We start from the raw sequence: 21,367 nt of genomic DNA, 5'->3' as shown, positions 1-21,367 counted from the left end.
TATTTAAAACAATAGCTATAATGCAGCAATTGCATTACTAATAATGGCAGAACTCTAAATGCAGACCTTATCTTTTCATTTACAAATTCTACTTCAGAACATCCCACCTATCCTTTGAATATCAGAGGTAAGAGCATAAAACCAATAGCAACTCAATGAGCTATTGGTTTTAGTTGCAGTAACGAAGTAACCTTTTAATATTTCAGTCACAATGGCTAATATATACACACATAATTCATACAGAAATTTCCACCCATGGTGACTATTTCACCTATAACGACTGAATAAGAACACAAATCTAGTACTACGTTGCAAAAAGTTAATTACCTATTAGGATAAACATAACCATCCTTCTTCAAGATTCACTTACGGTCCAGCAAGGGCCCAGTGCTATCATATCTAACCACACAGTGAAATCTGCAATACTTATATGAATAGAATTTGTCAAATTGCTTCCTCCACATGTTACACATTGACAGGAATGTGCATTACTATTTTAGGCTTCAAGATAATGACCAGACAGTTGGTTTTGTTGTTGTTGGTTTGGGGATGAGGGTGTTGTTTTTTTATAAAGAAAGATGATAAATTTGTTGATACATATGCATCTTTCTCTTGGCACTTGATACATCTAATCATATACAATCAGTATTTTCAGACAATAATAATCTATATTTTACTCCATAGCGTATTCAGTAGAGTTTACTACTACTATTAGCTTTCATTTCAATGGAATAGAAGGAACAAAGGTAACAGGACAGACTGTTAAAAGGAGTAAAAAACAAAAATCAGGAAAAAATCCCTGTTATTGAGGATGATAATACATGTGGAAAAGAGCTGAAATGTCAGCCCAACAGCATGAATTTCAAGAAGTTTGCTTCTCCCTGTAAACTTATATTTAATGATACCAAACTTCCATATTAAAAAAACTCAGGCTGTATTCTTATGTGTTGTTTCTTTTTACCTGTGGTAGTAGTGGTGCTGGTGCCAGGTTCACATCATTTTGGCATGGAAATTCTCCAACAACAGGGCCTATTTAACACCAAAATTAATTCAGGACCATAATTTTAATCAGTACCTTTTATATAATAAACTGTTTTCTCTTATAAGACAGGTATCTATATAAAGCACAGGTTATTAATTTTAAAGTATCTCTAAGTAAGATTTTCTAAACATTTAGCTTTTATACTCCATGTCTGTCTTTAGAAATACAAAGAGCTTAACCCATGATTTGACTGGAGAACATGGGCTGAGGCAGTGGCTTTTATTCATTTTACTTACACATAAAGAGGATGTAGAAATAAAAATTGCTAATCTACTGATCAATGAATACTTAAAACTATTTTCCAGTACAAATTATAAGAACAGTAGTAAATGCCACTGGTATATGCAACAAGAGCAATGCAACAACAGCACACCTTTTAGTAAGGACATGCCTATGAAGGCATGGTGGTTACTCCATGTACTAAAATTCTGGATAGCAACCACAAGTCTTCTCTGCCTGTCCCCATGCATGCCCTACTCCAGTCCCCCCAAAACTTCTTCCTGCATCCAATCCACTTGTCCATAAGAACTTCTAGTCTTAAATTCCTTAAACCTCCCTTCTACCTCCATACTCAAATTTAAACCCTAACCTTCACTCTGGGAGTTCAAGTGCTTCCACCTCCTAAAATCCCAGATCTCTAGTCTACTGCTTGCGATTCTTTTCCACTCTCAGAGAAAATGGTGTGTCTGCCTCCAGGAGGAAGGGTTCTTCTCTCTGGGAAGCTTTTTAGCCTTCCTCCTTTGTGTTACTCTCTAGAGGATGGGCACCTGCAGCACTTGGAAGAATGCTCATTTGGACTCATGGGAAATGCATTAAAGTCCCAGTTTCTCTTTCATGGCAGAAGAGAGGCCACATGCCAGATTAAATGGTTTAGGACTGGGGAGAATACCTTCCTATAATCTCTGTAAGAGTAACCACTTGTTAGGTTGTCTCCCATGCTCAACCTTGTCTTGGGAAGATACCATTCCAAGCAAATAATAAATCACTCTGGCAATGTAGTTACTACATTTTAAAAAGCTTTCTCTAGATAGGAAAAGTATTAGAGCTATTTCTATTTATCAATGATTAGCCATGAAAACTGGAAAGATGCTTTGAAGCAAGACTTCCTTACTTAGCTGCAGAGTTACGATTTCCACGGTACCATAAAAATCAATCCTTCTGAGACTGGAAGGAGTTTCATGACACGCACACAGCTATCTACTTCTTTCTATTCTGCAGAGAAGCATTTAATATTCTTGATTTTGCAACCAGTTACATGTTGGAATTTAAGTCCAGTATAAACTCGTGAAAAATCCGCACAAAACAACACAGAAGTTTTTCCTCTCATTTATATTAACCAGAAACACTTTTAACCTTTTCCTTCTTGAATTCTAAAATGGAACAACACGGTTTACAATGCACAGCTAATCTAGATTATCTGAAAATAAAACCTCAACAAACTTTTACTTTCTCAAGTTTAAATACAATGTTTGAAATTCCCGGAGGATTGTTTTTTGTTTGGGTTTGTTTGTTGCTTTTTTTTTCCCCTTTGAGTGTGCTTGAATAAAACTGCGGACCTTCATTGCTTGTCAGAGGAATCGTTGTATTGACAACTGCAAATCCTAATTTTGTTTTTCGCTGTAGGACTATTACAGAGTTCTATGTTTGTTTTAAAATATCCTGTTGAAAAAAGAAGTGCTATTTTAAGGTATATTGTTTTAATATTAATATACTTCAGACTGGCTGAAGAGCTTGGCCACAAACATCAATCAGAAAATCTGAAGCACCCATGTGAAGAAAACATATAAAAAGAAATACTTTTTCCTCTGAAAGGTATATAATCTCCCAAGTTGAGTTTTTCTTATAGTGCATTTGTATCATGTAACATGGCTGTCTTTAACTATGACTTACTTGAACAGGAATTGATTAAATACTATATTCAGCACAATACTTACAGGAATCCATTTCCCTTGCAAGGACGTGTACTGATACCTTGTGTCTTCTGGGAGCATCTATTGCCAACAGCACCTACAGGAAAAAACATCAAGTCCTTCAGGTGTGGGAAGTATCACGCAGACATTATATTTATAAAACAGTACAAGAATGAGAGCATTTAAATTTTAATTTAAGCTTTAAAATGAGGGATGAATTTTTGGATGACCCTTCAAGTATTATTAAAGGTCATCCCTACAGTACTTTGAATCATTTTACAATCAAGTTAAGAAATTAATGTACTGCTTGGGACTCAGAAAAACTGGAACTAACAGGAATTCAGCCATTAACTATCATAGAATCAGGAATGCAACCTAAAATCTCCGCAGAATTTTCAGTCCCTAGTGGCCTTCTGGAAGCATATCACCCTGAGCACAATTATTAAACTCAGCTGGACTAGCTCACTAACCTAGCCAGTTATTTCTGCTCTGGAACACTGGAAAATGTATTGAGCATTAGCGTAAGCAAAATAGTATAGATTCCTACATAACCAGAATGTGAATACTTGTGCAAGCTATCATTTATTAAACAACAGCTGCTGAAATTCCATTTACTAAGTTTGTATTTGCTGCATTCTTCACTTATGCTATCATACTATTAAAAAAACCCCAAAACAAAGACATTAGTGTTCACTGTGCCATGTAAATAATAACCAGTTTTAAGCATTAAGACTTAATCTCATAGACAGTAATGTAAAAATTACCTTGGATAGTGAAAAGGGTAAGAGGGTGCAAAAGAGAAACCATTTTGAAAGATATTAGCCCTCACCAAGAGAGAAAAAAGAACATATAGATACACACATACGCATGCTTCTTCGTGGGCAGAAATTCTTCCATCCAATAGTAAGTTCCAAAGACATACATCTACATTATTTTTCAAAGTATTCCCTGAGCTATTAACTGCTCCGTAAGTAATAAAACAATATGTACACTTTGCAATATAGTGAATTATCATTGCCTATGAAATTTGTTACAAAACGGAAAGAATGAGGCCCAATTTTGGGGGGGAGGGACCCCCCTAGTATTTCAACTGCTTATATTACATATGTATCTAGCAACTTCATGCTGAGCTGCAACATACAATTCTTGCATCATTATGCTTTTCCTTTGTTCTGCCTAACTATGAGAGGAAGAAAAAAAAATTGTTGATTTACAGTGAACAAAGCTTTAAAAATATCTATTTCATTCACAATTCATGCACACAAAATAAGCTGAATCATTTACTGAATAAAAAAACAATAAAAGAACATATTTGCAATTTTGGCCAGCTTGGTCATAGAGCAGCACATTTTTTATTCAGAAAGGAAAAATGGGACAAGAGGAGAATTAAGAGCTAGGAAGAAAATAAAAACCCCACAAGAAAACCCCATCCTTCTCCACAATTTTTACAGTATGCTATTTGCCATTAAACTAAGTAATATTCAGGAAACAAAATTATTATTAAGGTATCTACATCAATCACAGCATCTACCTAAAACAGGCATAAGTATATGCTTTCATAGTTCACACAAATAACATCCAGTTATATCTACATCTCTTGCCAAGTAACATTTTATCCACATGACTAACTTACCTTGTAGAACTGTATAATATCATCCTTGGTCAGGGTCTTTAGGTAAGCTACTTCAATGTTATCTGCACAACAATACTAAAAATTAGAACAAGTCTGCAAATCATAGCTGGTTATTAGCACACTACTTACTCAAAGTATTTTTCTTTCAAATTCAGATGTTGTAATTGACTGCAAACGATGTGCTTTTCATTCTTAACTTTCAAGTTAATACTTGCACCACTAAAAGTGTCACTTGAAGCTGGGCAGAAAATTATACTTCAGTAAGTCCATTTGACTGGACTTCCTAAAAAATGCATGTTTGAAGAATACTGATTGCACTGTATGTTATTCAGTAGCTAAAAAAGATATGCCTACTTCTGTATATTATCTTAAAGTCAATGTTACATACTTCTAAAGCAGACAGATTATAGATGGCTTTTATGCACAGTTAGGGAAACAGGATGGTAGGATGTACTTTGGCAGGATGTACTTTTAAATAAGTGTAAGGAACGGTGCCTACATCATAGCTGTTAAGGAATAATCACCTTTAAGGTATCTGGGGACAATGTGTCTCAGTAGCTATACCACTTCATATAAATTAAATTGTAATGAACTAATCAGGTAATATCATTGCTGCATAAGCAGGAATGTTTTTTGTTGTAGGCAAGTTTGCTTTTCTTAGGGTTAGCAAGAAGATCAAGAAAGAAATGCATGCAAGAGAAAAAATGTGCAGCTATCAAGTCTGAGGCAGGCTGTAAGTAATTCATAGGAAGTTCTACACAGAGGAAAAAAATCAGCAAAACACAGTTTGGAAAATTAGATTACAATAATATTATATTATTTATTATAATTACTGGTTTGGTTTTTTTTTTTTAATGTAAAGACCTGAAGAAAAAAACCCTTTTCACTTCTTAAGGCTGCAATATGAATTTCTGATTTTGACAATTCTAGCCATATATAGAATCATTAACGAAATAAAATTACTAGTGGGTAGAGGGGAATTACAGATACAAAAGTCAAGGGAAATAATAAGGTGAGTGGGATTTATGAAAGATATGGCTACAGCTAGCAGTAAGAAATTCCAGAGAGATAATATAGATCCAAATACGGTAAAAACAGAAACAGTTAAGGAAGAGAAAAATTAAACTGTTTCATCAGACACAGAAAAAGTACTTGAGGGGATAAGTTTCCATGCCACTCATTATACTCAGGCATGAAACCTTGTCAGCAGCTCTCATTCTCTCGAGACCAAGCTAGATGACAATTCAAAATTCTTCATTATTAAAACAGTTCAGTTAATCATTGTCGACCAAATAGATTGTATTTGCTATTGTGGAAGGCCAATACCATGCACATAAAACAGAAAACAAGTCACAGGATACACAAAGTGAGTTTTATGCAGCAAGCGTATTACGCATGGAAGGTGGAAATTTATAGCTGTGAATAAGAGGTGAGACATGAAAATGTGAGGAAAAGCTGATCTGGACCTAAAACTGATTTTTTTTTTTTTAATCTTAAAAACTATATTACTAATACCTCAGTATTTTGGATTAAAAATCTTCAAACAATGGTCAAAAAAGTATTTAGGTTGTATTTTTCCCTATGTAGGATCACAACGTAAATAACTATCAGTCTATTTTCAGTAATAACACTAGAAGTTAGATCTCAATTGGTCTTCCTCAAGCTTATAACCTTCAAAGTATCATGGATGAAAAAACAAAAAAATTGTTTCTTCAAGCCTACTCTAAGTTGAGACAGGTCACATGTTAGATACCTACTGTTGCCTCTACCATTGCTCCCTCAAAAGAACTGTGCAATAGGGAGATGAGTAGCGTTCATATGAATGTGTGCACCATCAAGAACGTTAAAGTGTATTTGAATGCATCTCAGTCAAGTATTAGGCACATATGTAATACAGACATCTGAACACCACAGGAAGAAATCTGAGCTTATGTGATATCAACATTTGCATTCAAACCACTTCCAATCCTTGACCTACTCTATGTCTCACTGAGCCTTAAGGGAAAGAACGGAAGGTCAATGAAGCATTTGCCAACCCCCATCATGTGGTGAACATCAGGGAACACGTTTATCCTCTATTACTAACGGCTCCCAGAGCAGTGAGAGCACAGGCTCCACAAATGAGGAATTATAATTTGTCTTACCTCTGTCAAAGTTATACTGCTGGGAAATGATTTCTCCCCAGTATTTAGCACATTCCGCAGACAGCTTCTTTGGTTTGTCTAGACGACGAATTGCTAAAGCTTGAATGTGTTTTTGGAAGGCCTCTTCTGTCATGTCTTCTATGCATTTCTCCATAGTTTTTAAGAATGCTTCAACTCTGCTTTCTAAATAGTGTGGTGGCTTTTCAGATTGGATAATAAATCGCAGTCCTTGTATGCCATTTGCCCGACGTGGACCACTGAACACAATGTAACCTTGGCAAAACAAGAAGAGTGACAAATTAAAAGAAATCCCTTGTTCCAGCATTAGGTTTGCCAAACGTGGCATGTTTGACAGGAATGCAATCTTATGCTAAGTTTAATTCTGTATTATAAATGAAATAATACAGGTTTTCAAAATATGCCACTGTATTTTTTTAAAACATCTTTATTTCACTGAGGTAAATACCAGTTCAGGGGAGGGGCGAGGAAGCACACCAAGACAGAACAAAAGGAGTTCTGTCATCAGTATTAGGCAACCAGAAAGTATGCTGTACTCGGTGCTTCATTAGACTCAACACTAGGAACTTATTTTTTCATAACATCTAATCTGAATTCTCTTTGCTGCAATGTAAGACCACTATTTCTCATCTTATCCATTAGATACAAAGAAAATATTATGCCCTTCCTTTTTGTTGCAGCTTTTGCTTAACTGAACAACCCAAGCCTTTTTTCAGTCTTCTTCCCCTCTTTTAATAATGAATCTGTCACATTTCAGTCTTTTAAATGTTGTTTTATAGCTCCCTAATCGTTCCTTGATGCTCATGTCAAAACTGGATACAGCATTTCAAAGTCCTTACCTGAACAATATAGGAGCGTTACTGTGTGTGCATCTCGGAAGCTCCCATTTATATATCCCAGCATTTTACACAGCAGCATGGCACTGCTGACTTACATTATACTGCTGATCCACTGTAATGTGTAGACTGTTTTCTACATAACTGCTACCTAGCTAATTGCTTCCTAGCTTGTATCTGTGCCATTGATTATTCCTGCCAAACCATTCCTACCAAACTGCATCTTATCTTTGTTCAAGTCATGTTTCCAAAATGTCAAACTAATCTCGAATTCTATCTTCCCACACACTTGCAGCCTCTCCCAGCTTAGTATTATCTGAAGATTTAGTAAGTATATTCACTCTCCTATCATCCAGAGTTTTGATGAAAGTACTAAATAGCACTCCACCACAACAGAGCTCTGTAGAACACCATTTTTCTAATGAACTATTCTTTTCTATTCTCCAGTCATGACTTTCCAAACAGTCTTGCATCCAAATGTGTAGCACTTCTACCTAGGCGCTTTCTCCAGCTTGTTTGAAAATGTTACATGCCTTTCATACTATCAAGAAGAGACATACATCACCACTTCCATCCACACAGCCAAACTCTGCTTCTATTGAAAAAAAAAAAGTTAGGTTAGTCTGACCTGAGTTTGTCCAGTGAGAGTCTCTCAGTTATCTCCTATGAATTTAGAACTGGTTTGATAACTTACTCCGTATTTTCCAGGATTTAGAATTAAGCTGATTATATGTAATTTCCCTGCTCTTCTCTTTCCTTTTTTAAGGAAACATAGCATTTACCCGTGTTTATTTTTCCAGTACCTCATCCATCATCCACAAATTCTCAGTTATGAAGATTTATAATTCCAGGATCTCTTTTTTTTTTTTTTTAAATGTAATGTAGAGTTCATCATGCCTGAACTCTTTAAAAGCTTCTAATTTACCTGAACAACCTTTAATCTGTTATTTTCCTGTTCAAAGGTAACCCTTGGACTTTGATCACTGGTATTTATTTTGGAAATCATCTGGTCACAGTTGAAATTTTAAGTGAAAACTAACAAAGCCATCCTAAAACATTTTGACCTTTTTTTTCTACCATTGACAACTTTACTCTTCCTCTTCCTCGTACTGCTAAAGTATTTATTGAATGAGTTGTTACTACTTCTACTGTTTAGCAAACTGCTAACTCCTGAACCACTTCTTCCCATAGCTTTCTCAGAGATCTTATTAACAATTCCATGAAGTTTACTGAATTTACTTGTACTTCTACTGTCTTCCCTCCTAAGTCTTGTGAACTCTATCATTTGGCAGTTACGCAGTGCTGGCCACACTCACACAGTTCTTCCTCACTGGTTCCCCCCCTCCTCTTTAGCTCTTACCTCCAACTCCTATACGAAATCTGCCACCAGCAGATTCCAAAAACCTGCTAAATAACCTGGGTCCTGCCCTATTTTCAACAGATACCTAGATAGTTAAAATCCCTATGATCAATATGGTATGGTTGATTCTGCTAGTTGCTCACAAAAAGTCTTAATCTTGCATGATCTCCCTGGTAGTTCAGAGTCATCACACTGAGACATTCCCCTGCCTCTCACCTTTGGAAAAACTGTACACCTCATCATCAGTATTTCAATCATGCAAACTGCCATGCAAAGTCTCTGTCCCTCCTTGTTATCCTGTTTGGAATAACCTTACCAGTTCTCAGTCTTACTGGTTCAGGTAACAATTATTTGTACTTACTGGTGAACAGCTGTATTCTTAAAAAGCCTGTAATGTATTTAGCATGGCAGCTTACCATGACCCATACAGCAGCATTCCTAATCTAGGGCTTGTGAATCAAGTGCACCGGGAAGTAGGATCACAAGCAGAAAAGACAGAACTACTACTACTGATTCTTTAAGAAGATCTAAAATTTAGAAAACTGCTCTCATCTCTTTTTGGTAAAAATTCAAGATATGAAATTTTCTGTATAGTGATCAAACTTCTTTTTAAGGCAGAGTTGGTTTCAGATATTTCAGATTTATCTTAAAAATTATGCTTGCTTCTTCTCAATTTAGAATATGTACACAGTAACATTCCTTTGAGTCATCAGCAGTTAAAATGATTTACATTTACCAAGTACCCTTTAAATGGCATTCACTAAGCAGGGAAGGAACACCTCATCATGTCTCATGTAAGTGCGTGAGTACGCATGCATATGTGTATACAGACACATAATCACTATGGGAAAACATACCTAATTGTTCCTTGGTGCGCAGAGTATTGAAGCATGGTTCTGAGATAATTTGACAAAAGAGCTCCAAAAACATATTCTCAGAAGTGCTCTGCATGTCTGTCTGGTAATATATTTCAATGCCACAATTGTTATGAACTTCATTTCTCTGTTGATACACAAACCAACCTCCTAAAAGACAAAGTTAAAACATTTAAGTTCATAAAAATGTACATTCTTATTGTCCACAATTAAAAAGCTAACGGTCTATCACTTGTGGAATGGAATTATAATAAATGGTTTAGGACTGCTAAAGCAGAATTTCCACTAACAGCATACTTTTCATGAAACAAGTAAAGAAAAGATTATTTTAACACATCGAAATGTCATAGCTTGAGCATATCAGCAAATAAATTGAAACTGGCTGCTTCTCCTCAGGCAAATATTTTTGGAACTGGAGTGGAATTCTGCATTGCCTCTACTGTGTAAATAGTTTCTAAAAAGAATTTGTCAGAAACATTTATGAACATTAAAAATAATTCAGCATTTAATACCAACAGCTTCTTTGGTATATGAAAGCTTCGACAGGCTGATGATCAGCTATGGGTAATTGGCTTTGGCTGTATAGCTACGTATGTCATCACTCCTGTGTAACTCCAGCAATTCCTTGACCCTCCTTTCTTATACGTAAAATTTTTTTGCACAATAGAAGTAAAATCATATACAAACCACTATGAGAACAGAAGAATTTATATTAGAAAAAGAAAAGTTAGTTGTTTAAGAGCTTTTATTTTTCTCAAAGAGTTATTTAGGACAGTCCTTCACTGAATGGTCCATTAATACATAAAAGTGCTCAAAGAATGGTGCTTATTCAAATGCGTATACTATGTGTAGCTCAGAGTGGGACAGAGCTCTTATTGAAATAAATCATACAGAGTGAATTAGGATTGAAACACAGAATGGTTTGGTTTGGAAGGTACCTTAAGGATCACCTAGCTGTAACTCCCAAGAAGTCCAATTTACATACAAAGATTAAAAATGAAATAAAATTCATTTTCAAGTATACCAGAAAGATGATATATTAGTGTGTAATTTTAACAAAACCACACCCTAGTTATATTTTTAAATCTAAAGTTTAAAATAATTTGAAGTTAGTCTGATTTTGAAACAAACTCCTAGCAACAGAGTAATGTTCATTTTAAAATGTCATTAGCAAACAGAGAATCTCAATTTAATGTACGCTAAAAAACTGCAAATACATCATTTAACTTACTGTCGGGAAGTTGCACTTCTCTGTATCTCACTAGCTGACTGGGAAGAAGTGGCTTGGTATGAGCATGCTCAATGAGAGTGTCCTCAACCATCTGCATAATTCCTAATGCAGCCTGGAAGAAAAAACATGAAGAGGATTTTTAACGATCATTAGTTATTCTATACCTAACAGCAGCGTAAGACTTCCCAATTATTGATGGTGACATGAGAAAAAACAAATACAGTAGAAATTAAGCAGATGAGAGGAAGTGGGGGTTTGGGAGGCGAGGGTTTTGTGGTGGGTTTTTTTTTTTTCCCTCACATTTATCTCGTTTACATGTTTACTTCTACTCCTCCCCAACACTTTTGAAATTAAAGTTCAATGGGCTTTTTTTTCTTTCCTTTCACCACTTAGATGTACTCATCTTTCAAAGTTTGAAAACGAGATACCTACAATGTATGTTTGCAAGGCAAATGACAACTCATCAGATGGAATTTTAAGAAAACAGATTCATGGTTAAGTTCAAATGTGCATTCCACTGACGTGCCAGTAGTATTAGGACTCATTGCCCAGATACATTATTTGATAGATTAAAATAATAAAAAAATCATAAGTAGTGGAAAAAAATTTAAAAATTGATAGTTTCATTCAAGGATTTAACTTCAAAAGCTTTACCTGTTAACAGTTATGTGTTCTTGTAGCCTGCATACTGGAAATTACAGTAACTTGCTACAAAGTAGTTTTGGCTGAAAGCCAAAATCTCTTAGTCTGCACTACCACAAACTCCCAACACAAGTGATCTTATCAAAAACATGCAAAAGGTCTGAAAACTATTAATAAACACATGCCCCACTTCCAACATCCCCCAAAACCCCACCCAATATCAAAGACAAAAAGATTGAGGTCTAACAAAACACAGTTTGGAAGGTTACAGAAAAATACTACATATTCTTCCAGTCAAGTCACCATATTAAAACAAAATATTTACAACAAGACTGTTCAGACAGATGTTCTGAACAGGATTAGTTTACTATTCATCCACTTGCAGCAAATAAATAAAAGGAACAGTCAAAAAACAAATATCAGAATGAAATTAATTCAAGAAGAAATGGAAATTTAAGCAGCTAGATAGGTCTAATTTTTCAAAAGGTACAGATTCACTAAAAACTTTTCAGTATTGAAAGGCGTCACAAGAGTATGTAAATTTTTATTTTAGTTGGAAAAATTCTTAGGTCCAGGTTAAAATTTCTGAGCTTTGTCAGTGATGATCATTTCACAGGCACTGAAGGACAGAGGTTTTCCTACCTGCACCTATTCAGGGTGGTTTGCACATCATTTCTAAACATTACACAGCTATGGCTCTAACAGTACATCCTTTCCAGTTCTCTAGCTGTTGGACTCTTCAATAGCCACCCATTATGCCCACTAAAGAATGCATTTCTCTGCTGTGACTGCATCATCACGGAAGTCTAAAAAATCTGGTCATGCAGTTATATTTCTGAAGGAACTGACTTTCATATAGGAATGTGTAAGAAAAAAGGAAGGAAAAAAGTGAGACTATTTTTTACATTTCTCCACATGAAAAATATAGATTAAAAAAAAAAAATTTAGAGACGTCCTTGAAAAAGAAAACTTTGTGCATTCAGTGCTATTGGCTCCTTCATCTTTTTATTTTTCCCCTCCTCACAAGTTAACTTTCTTCTCCATACATTCGGCAGTCACTAGCAGTGTTTATAACATCTCCTGCTAGTAAAGTACCACAGAGCTGGTATAACACAGAACTACTGCTATACCAGCCCTACAAAAAAAGAATGCAAAAATGTACAAGAATGTACTTCATTTTGTATTGGTACATATAGTCAAATATTTGGTTAGATTTCCTACGCAAATACAAACTGTTACTATTTTAATGGAAGATAGAACAAATTTTTTCCAATTTTTACTTCCAGAAAGACACAACTGAGATCTGACGCTTATTTTTTATGGCCCACCATTCCTGTTTAGCTTTGTGCAAAGTACTTCATTTGGAAGGATCTTGGATTCTTAAATCTTTGCTAGTTAGCCTGAAACTTTTAAATGGACAAGCAGCTTGATCACATCACAGTAACGACATGCAACAGACTTTAAAATATTTAGATCATAAGTTGTTTTTTATTAAATTACCAAGAGCAATACAAGGGCAGCATTTAGCCTAATAAATCTGAAGTGGAAAAATGACACTATGACATTCCCATAAAGATAAAAAAGTACAAAGTCAAATTATGAAATCACATTTGGCAAAACTGCTTTAAGATCTGAGACGATTAAACTAGTCTTCCTTTTTTATGCTGCTTTTACATAAAAATTGTTTTATTAAAGAAAGTATCACACAAACCTGTTTTGTTATATTGCCATGGAGAAGAGCTTCAATGTGTAACCGTGACAACAGCTGAGCTATAAAGGCCTTGAGGCGGGGAAGAGTGACATCTAGAATAGGTATTTAGACAGTTAAATCAATTACATGCATTTTCACGTTACAAAGTACCTAACTCATCATTAGATATGGTGCATTACTTAGCGGAGGAGAAACTCATCATCATGAAAAAGTTAACCTCTCCTTAAAAATGCACAACTGGAAAGTTTCCAGGTCTAAACAGCAACACTCATCATATAGTTTGTTTTGCTTAGAATTCACATACTGTCTGACCCAGATTCCAAAAAGAAAAGGAAAAAGTCTTCTTTCCAATCATGCTGAACAAACATTCATTCTCCAGAGAAAACAGTTGCAATCATTCAGGTGATGTTCCAAGACAAAGCCTTAGTTATTAACTAAACAAGCAGCGTGTAGTTTATAATGCTAAAGAAACACACTGTGCATTTACCATCTAGACTAAAAAAAGAACCTCAACTCAAATACGGTGTTTTGATAGGATCTTTGTAACAAACAAGACACAAGAAAAATATTTTTGCAATATATACCAGAGTACACACACACACATTCTACGCTAGCCTGTCTTTGCAAAACAGTTTTCATACATAACACAAAACATATTTTGATCATTAATTGTATAGAATCAATGGAATAAGAGAGGAAGGATGGTTAAATGGACAGAGCATTCATCCCAAAGTCAGCATCTCCATTCTTAACTCCCTGACACTGCAATACCCACACTATATCACCAAATCTATTAATTTCTCATATTGTCATTTTCTCAACTAAAATAAAAACGTGTATTTCACAAAAAAGTTTTGAGAAGACAAATGCAATCAAGATTATGAGGTCACTCAGTTATTCAGTGGGAGATGCATACTTATCTAACAGATTTGTGATTTGTATTAGAAAAACCTACACTGTGCTTATCACTCTTTCCCTCTCTTAAAAGAGGTAACTGACCACCAGTAAAAAATTCATTTCCACATTTTCCCCTGATTCCAGATCAACTTTTCATTGTTGTATAATCCTAATTTTTGCCTCTAGAATTGCTTATTAATAGTGCAAAAGATTAGGGTCACATTGAGTGTGAGAGAGGAAAAGAGAAAAAAACAATCATGCATAAACTGCCTGTATTTCAAGCAGATTTCCAGCAATGCTAAGTAGACAGCATTCCTTTCCATCATTCCATTTTTAGCCATTCTTATGCTGAATACAGTAGCATTAATCTTATAAAGACAACTTATACACAGAACAGAAAATCTCTTACTTTTTCAAAATTCAGTAGTCATTAAAAAAGGAATGACCTACATATAGCTGAACCCACTGCCATGAAAATCAGCATTCGTTTTGTCATTGACTTCACAGGCAGCACTGGCAACACCGCTAATCTCAGAGAAACCTGCAATCATTCAAGAAACTATACAACTAAACATTTATATTTCTATGCTGGAGCAATCCTGTAGGAAAAACACACATCCCTGTGCCGCCGGCTCAGGGCATCTATTTTAATGAAGCAGTTTTCAGCACCACAACTTCAAACAATACAACTTCAAACAGTATGTCAGTCTTCGATAACTATAGATATGTACTCTGAATCCACTCCCTCAAAGAAATACGAAAGCCAGATACTCTTCTTGGAAAGACTGTATCAGTGTATGCCAAGAAGATACTACAAAATATTTTGCAAACTGATCTAGTAACAGCCTTTTGTTGTAACACAGTAAGATACAGGTAGGGAAGAGTTCTTCAGCTATTACTAAAATCAATTATAACTCTTAATTGGAAATTTCTTCTTCCTCCAAAAACAGTGGGGCACCTGCTCTTTTTTAAGAACCACAGTGTTCTTTGTTCTTTATTATTACAATTATCTACAGAAATTATATCTTTTTTTCTTTATTATCTACAGCTCTGTATTAGCTACAGAAACAGGAGTTAGGATTCCCTGATAACGGAAAGAATCGAAATAGTATGCACATTGGCAAGTACAATGCAGATACACTCCAATATGTTTGCAAGATGTCAACTAGAGCCAAATGATTTTAGCAGTGTTGGTTAAGCATTGGATTCACTATACCCAGGCTCATGCCCACAAAGCCGTTCAAGTTTTGCCATTTGAGGCCTTTGGCCTGAACTAATATACTTTCTAGAAACTGGAGGACAAGTGCAGAGGCATCAACATCCACCAACATCAGCTCAGGTCTGGCACTACAGGGGCTTCACCTGAATAATAGGCAGAGTTCACAATAGTTCATTGGTTTAGTAACAAGATGTTTTCCATAAGAAAAAATAAAGAAGTTTAAAACTGGCAGAACATTACCATCTAGAGCTTCCTTTAATTCATCTTTGGTCCAAGCAACTTCTGTCATCAGGAGTCGGAGATAATACATTGCATGCTGGTGAGGCTGTTCAGCCCTGAAGTTGTTAAGCGATCTCATATACTAAAACAAAATACATTAAGTTCAAATTGTAGAACTCTATTTCTAAACATATTAACCTTGTACTCTCAACTTTGTGTACCACCAAAAAGATACATTTCAAATGTCAAGAACATTCTCTTGCTTGTTAGACTTGTTAAAAAATTGTGTTAAATTACCTTAGTAATAATGTGGGCTTCTGAGCCTATGGATTAAGCAGTAACTATTAAGATAGTTGAAATGACCACAAAAATCAAACTTCTCCATAAAATTAATGGCTGGAAGTTAAATTACTGCAGTTAGACCTAAATAAGTATTTAGATCAAGTTGCTCTACCCAGGAAATACGCATTCTATGACAACTCTCCAGGGGTGGGGGAATATCGCTAATAGAAAACGTATTTTTCTCCCAGTTGCTTCCCTGGACTGACTTGGTTAGAAAAACACAGGAGCATCTGGGAAATTCTTTGCATTCTTTGCCTGGATAAAGAAGGTATGAGAGAAGAACCAGTGAGCTTCTCCAAAGAAACTCCTTTCTAGTCCAGCTGCACCTTTACAAAATAAGCAAAACCTTTCTTCTCTACCAGAGGAACTGGAAAGTGCAAACTAATAGTTTTGGCAAGCTGGGATAACTTCCAGTATGGGAGAAAAGTAACTCATTTCAGGGCATATGAGTGAGAAACAGCGAGAATGAAGTTGCTGAGCATGCACCCTTCTATCTGTTCCAGACAGAAGCTGGTATCTCCCTTATCTGTTAGGCGTAGACATGAGAGGAAAAACTTGAATCTCCCCATCTGATTTTACTTTTTTGTATTTTGTTCTTATTTTACATACACAAAAGGCCTATGTAACAAAAGTCTATAAAATGACAAAACATGCATAATACAGAGACAAAGTTGAAGCAAACTGTAAAGACTATCAGGGAAACATCTTAAACTAAAAGAAAATCATCCAAAACAGATAATTCACAGACCTGTGGGTTGGGTTTTTTACCTTGACATTTGTCACATCCAGTTAAAACTTTCCACACAATTAATGTATTTTAGGTACACAGAGCCCTGAATAAAGTGCTGTAGCAATAAATCTACCTCATGTTTGATGTCCACCAGCTTAGAATTTCCTACTAAATAGCAATATACTAAAAGATGGCCCTGGTGTCTGTCTAGGCCAGTGACCTGTTCAAAAATCACCAGCAGCTGAGGATTGAAGACCATTGCAAGCATGGAGTGATCTTCCCTGCAGCCCCAGCTCTCTCATCTACTGCAGACTATTTGCAAGCTTTCTGGGCCAGAAGTCAGCCTGTTCCCCAACACCAGTCTAATCCTTGTGCACTCATTTATACCTCCACAACAACTCACTGCAATCAGTGCCAGTATCGAAGTTGCTCATTTCCTTTGTTTTACCTCTGTCTTGCTCTAAAGAAAGCACCTGAAGAACAATCAGGTATCTTGATTGGCTTAGCAAATGTAATCACCATTCATGAATTTACTTCAGAAGCTAAAAAAAAAAATAAATCTGACTTATATGCCATATATCTAGATCAGTCATTAAATTTAGGGAGTCAAACTTCCAGAAGTCAGCATGTACTTAACCAGCTGGTTACTTCTGCACCAAAGGATCTTGGCCCAGGAGCAGAGCTCTTCACATCTGGGGAGAAGAAATGTTGCAAATCTTTTCAACACTTCCTTTCCCCCTTCATCCATTTTCCCCTTCTTTTACAGCTAGATCCCACTGAAGCCTTTCCAAATTGTAAAACAGGGTACAAAGTTAGATTCTCCCCTTCCCCTTAAATTTCTACTCCTATCAGATCAAGTTGCAATCCCTTGATCAATCATAAGAAAGACAAACTGAAAGAAGATTCCAGGTCCAGTTAACCGAAGAATGTAATATAAACACTTCAGGGAACTCATGGCCACAAAAAAGACAAAAGAAAAAAGCTTCTGCAGTCCCAATGAGGCAGAATTTCACTCTGTATTTCCATGGATAATCAGCCCTCAGATTTCATTTCAAGTCAATGCATTCAATTTTAAATTACTCCAAAATGTAAATTTCTCATGTAGCTTACCGCTTCCTTGATAATTTCAAATCTTTTTTCATCAATCTCAAAAGTAGCCATCTTCTCAATGATCTTCTTGAGCAAGATATGTTGCTTGTCATTATAACCTTTTACAGAAAGCTATGGAAAAAGTGCATAATTTGCTTTAAATGTGGAAGATAAAAGAATAAAACAATTAACAAGTCTTGTTTAATTCAATGAACAATACACTTTTCAACATTTACTCTAGATTCGATGTTATTCAACATTAACTTATTCTGAAATAAAATCCCTTTACACACCATAAGATAACTGACAATATAATATTGCGTATTTGCCCAGAGGTCATGAATGCAGAGAATGAATGTAATTCCATGTTGATGTAAGCAAATTGTACTCAGAATACAGATTTTTAATGATTACAAGTATAGAGTCCAGTCAGTAAACTGTACATTTGGAGTACTGAAATGGTTTTACTCTAGGTTTCTCATTTTAGTAATGAAATCTAGATTCACAGCCTTCTTAAATATTCTCTCCAATTTACTTTTAACCTCATTTCATGTTTATCTTGTTGCTCAAAAAAATATTTTGCATAAGTGGAAGTACGCAGTACTACAAGAAAACAGGTAGTGTCAACAGCAGCACAATTTATAACCAGAATGGTGCTGGGCTGAAACACCAAGGTAGTTAGTCTACAATCATAATGAGATATTGATCTGACTGCACACATTTTTTTGAAAGCATACGTGAAATAAACCTGGTCATTTAAAAAAAAAAAACAAAAACCAAAACCCACAGAAACTTAAAAATTACTATCTGATTGCATCAAGCTCCAGAAAGTTTGTCTAGTGAAAAAAGGCATTAGAAGGCCTTTGGGGGGGAACCTTCAAAATTTGGTATCTGGAAACAGGAATTTAATTGGATTCATGCAGTTTAATAATTAAGGGTAAAACTAAATTTTAGGACACAAACCAACATACAGGTGAATTCCTGCTTTCCAGTAGGAAGAATTTTTTCTTCTATAGTTGCTGAAACATACCTGAACCATTAATTTGAAGAAAAAGCTATCGTAAATGGATTTATGACAAAGGCTGATATCCTAAATTAGCGTAAGAACCCAAACTGTTCAACAATCACCATGGGTGCCTGTTTTCAGTGTAGCACCTGTCCTTGCTTAAAGTATCAACATTGTACAGTTACACCTATTGACTACAAAACTTCCCACAATATAGAAAAGAATAGTAAAAGTGCCCAGATACCAAAATGGAAAAACAAAATCTTTACAGTAGAAGAGTATAAAGACCCTACAAAAATCAGCTAATTTTTAAAATAACTCTGACCTTCTAAACTGTGACTAAAAATGGAAGAAAATTACATGCACACACACCTCTTTTTTTTTTTTTTTTTTTTAAGGAATTAACTCTGACTATGGAAACATGAGCAAGCTTTGAAACTGAGAACAGATAACCATGTTTGTTGTAAGTTAAGTCAATACTACCAGGAAATGAGATTTGCACTGAATAAAAAAAAAAAAAAAAAGAAAGAAAGAAATTGCAGCACTCTCCTTCATACAGAAAATGTAAAAACAATATACAGTATATTCTCTAAGATGCTTTGGAAAATAATACTTCTACAGGAAATTTCAAAACACATTTTGATAGAAAATGACCATGAAGAAAAGCTTTTAACAGAACTTCAAAAGAGACTATTAAAATCTCCTATCATAAATCTCATAGGAGAAGCTAAGTAAGAAATAACCATTCATCATAATACAAGTATTTACCAAGTAAGTATTGTCAGCACTTTAAAACACATTATAAAACACGTAATAAAAGCAAACACTAAGGAAAAGCCATAAATATCTAGCATTGGATGAATGAACACATCTAATGAACACACGCACAATCCATTTCCACAGCTCACTACAGCAGAATTAGAGAATTATAACAAAATCTGTAAAGTTGAGATTCATTCAACAGAAAAGTTAATCTTTTTATATAGAAACCAGCAATAGTACTTTCAAGATTACCATGCAAGCAAGTAAAAATGTGAACTAGAATGCAACAATTGCACCGCACATATGTTCACGAGACACTGCAATCTTACACAGGTCACTCAGTACTGATTAAAACACACTGTTTTGCTTTGCCTTTAATTCATGAGATATATGCAAGGAAAAAAACATTAACCATCTCATTTAGAAATGCAGAAGTCAAATGTTTTCTCCAAGCTCAACAACTCCCAAGCTGTTTCATTTCCTCCTGCGTTTTTTTCTTACTTACAAGTATTGCATTCATTCCTGATGCAATGCCATAGATCAAACCTGAGAGGCGTGCTGCATATGTATACTCTTTTAAATCATCCTTCAATAACCTGATAAACAGGTATGTCATGTTGCAATGGAGAGGATCAGCATAAATGTAGCGACTAACAAAAAGAAAAACAAAAGAAATGCTTTGATACCTCAAGCAGTGACAAAGTAATGGATGAAGAAACATGACTGAAGAGTATGTATATGCAGCCTCATGATCAGTAGTTCTTGAACAGGAAAGCTGAAGTGTACCATTTATTTAATAGCGTGAAAAGAGGGTCTTCTACCCCATCAGTCAAAGTTTTTAGTAGATGTCTGACAAACTGAAACAAATATGTAAGCTTGGATTAGGGTTGCTTTTTTCTTTTTTTAAATGGAGGAACAAATCTCACAACTAATTAATTTCATGAATGATATAAAAATAAAGAAGAAAATTTGATTAATATGAATGGAAAGATTTAAGACTTTGAACAAAATTCAACTTAAGATTCAAATTAAAGAAAGGATGGTTAATAACCAAGATCAAAAGGAATGACAGCCTTAGACCCATTTTTTAATTAAAAGTCCTTCCATCAAATCAATACAAAAATGTTGATGAGTGGAAGTAGTTTTAAGGCTCTAAGCTTTTCCTTGTTTTGGGTACTTACATACATCCCATAGATGGTATTTTGGAGATCATAGTTCAAGCCAGCTAGTTCTGCTGCATATGCATACTCGTTGAGGGAGTCTTTGAGTAGTTCAAGGTACAAATAGGCCATGTTACAATGCAAGGGATCCACGTAAGCAAATGGGCTGGAAGAAAATGTTGAAAGTAAAATATGCAGTTTAAAACTACTTCTCAGTTTCTTTTGGCCTTTTAAGTTTGATCTGAAGGAAACAATATTCACTGCGAGTATGCTGATGGATCCCATTATGAAGGACTCGTATTTTGAAGCCTAATATGAACATACCTGAAAAAAAATTTAGCTTGCTTATGGTTTCAGTGATGCCTAAATATATTAAAGATTCCAGAGATATAATCTTATTGGTGCCCGTAAATCAAGACATGTTATATTTACTTTGCTGCACAGTCAGAATTCACCAGGAGTAAAATAAACTAAAAAAACCTGAATAAACAACATAATTTAATAGACTGAAATGAAAGCCCACATACTGAATATTAATTTA

At 35.1% G+C, this 21,367-nt stretch overlaps 1 protein-coding gene across 3 annotated transcripts in view; it reads right to left on the bottom strand.

Annotated features, from left to right (window-relative positions):
• The window catches only part of IDE (insulin degrading enzyme), a 68,248-nt gene that overhangs the window by 2,942 nt on the left and 43,939 nt on the right, over positions 1–21,367 (bottom strand). For 2 of the 3 annotated variants that reach the window (XM_059821241.1, XM_059821239.1), the window contains exons 15-24: positions 20,848–20,992; positions 17,920–18,030; positions 15,759–15,879; positions 13,403–13,494; positions 11,050–11,161; positions 9,801–9,968; positions 6,730–7,002; positions 4,586–4,647; positions 2,977–3,049; positions 962–1,029 (exon numbers count right to left, since the gene is read on the bottom strand). In XM_059821241.1, coding sequence (XP_059677224.1) covers positions 962–1,029; positions 2,977–3,049; positions 4,586–4,647; positions 6,730–7,002; positions 9,801–9,968; positions 11,050–11,161; positions 13,403–13,494; positions 15,759–15,879; positions 17,920–18,030; positions 20,848–20,992 — 1,225 coding nt within the window. Of the gene's footprint in view, positions 1–961; positions 1,030–2,976; positions 3,050–4,585; positions 4,648–6,729; positions 7,003–9,800; positions 9,969–11,049; positions 11,162–13,402; positions 13,495–15,758; positions 15,880–17,919; positions 18,031–20,171; positions 20,317–20,847; positions 20,993–21,367 lie in introns of all 3 variants that reach the window. The other variant, XM_059821240.1, reaches the window with a different exon arrangement.

The sequence above is a fragment of the Gavia stellata genome, chromosome 9, assembly GCF_030936135.1.
Source record: "Gavia stellata isolate bGavSte3 chromosome 9, bGavSte3.hap2, whole genome shotgun sequence".
In the NCBI taxonomy this organism is placed as follows: domain Eukaryota; kingdom Metazoa; phylum Chordata; class Aves; order Gaviiformes; family Gaviidae; genus Gavia; species Gavia stellata.
This window is presented reverse-complemented; position numbering and strand designations above follow the sequence as displayed.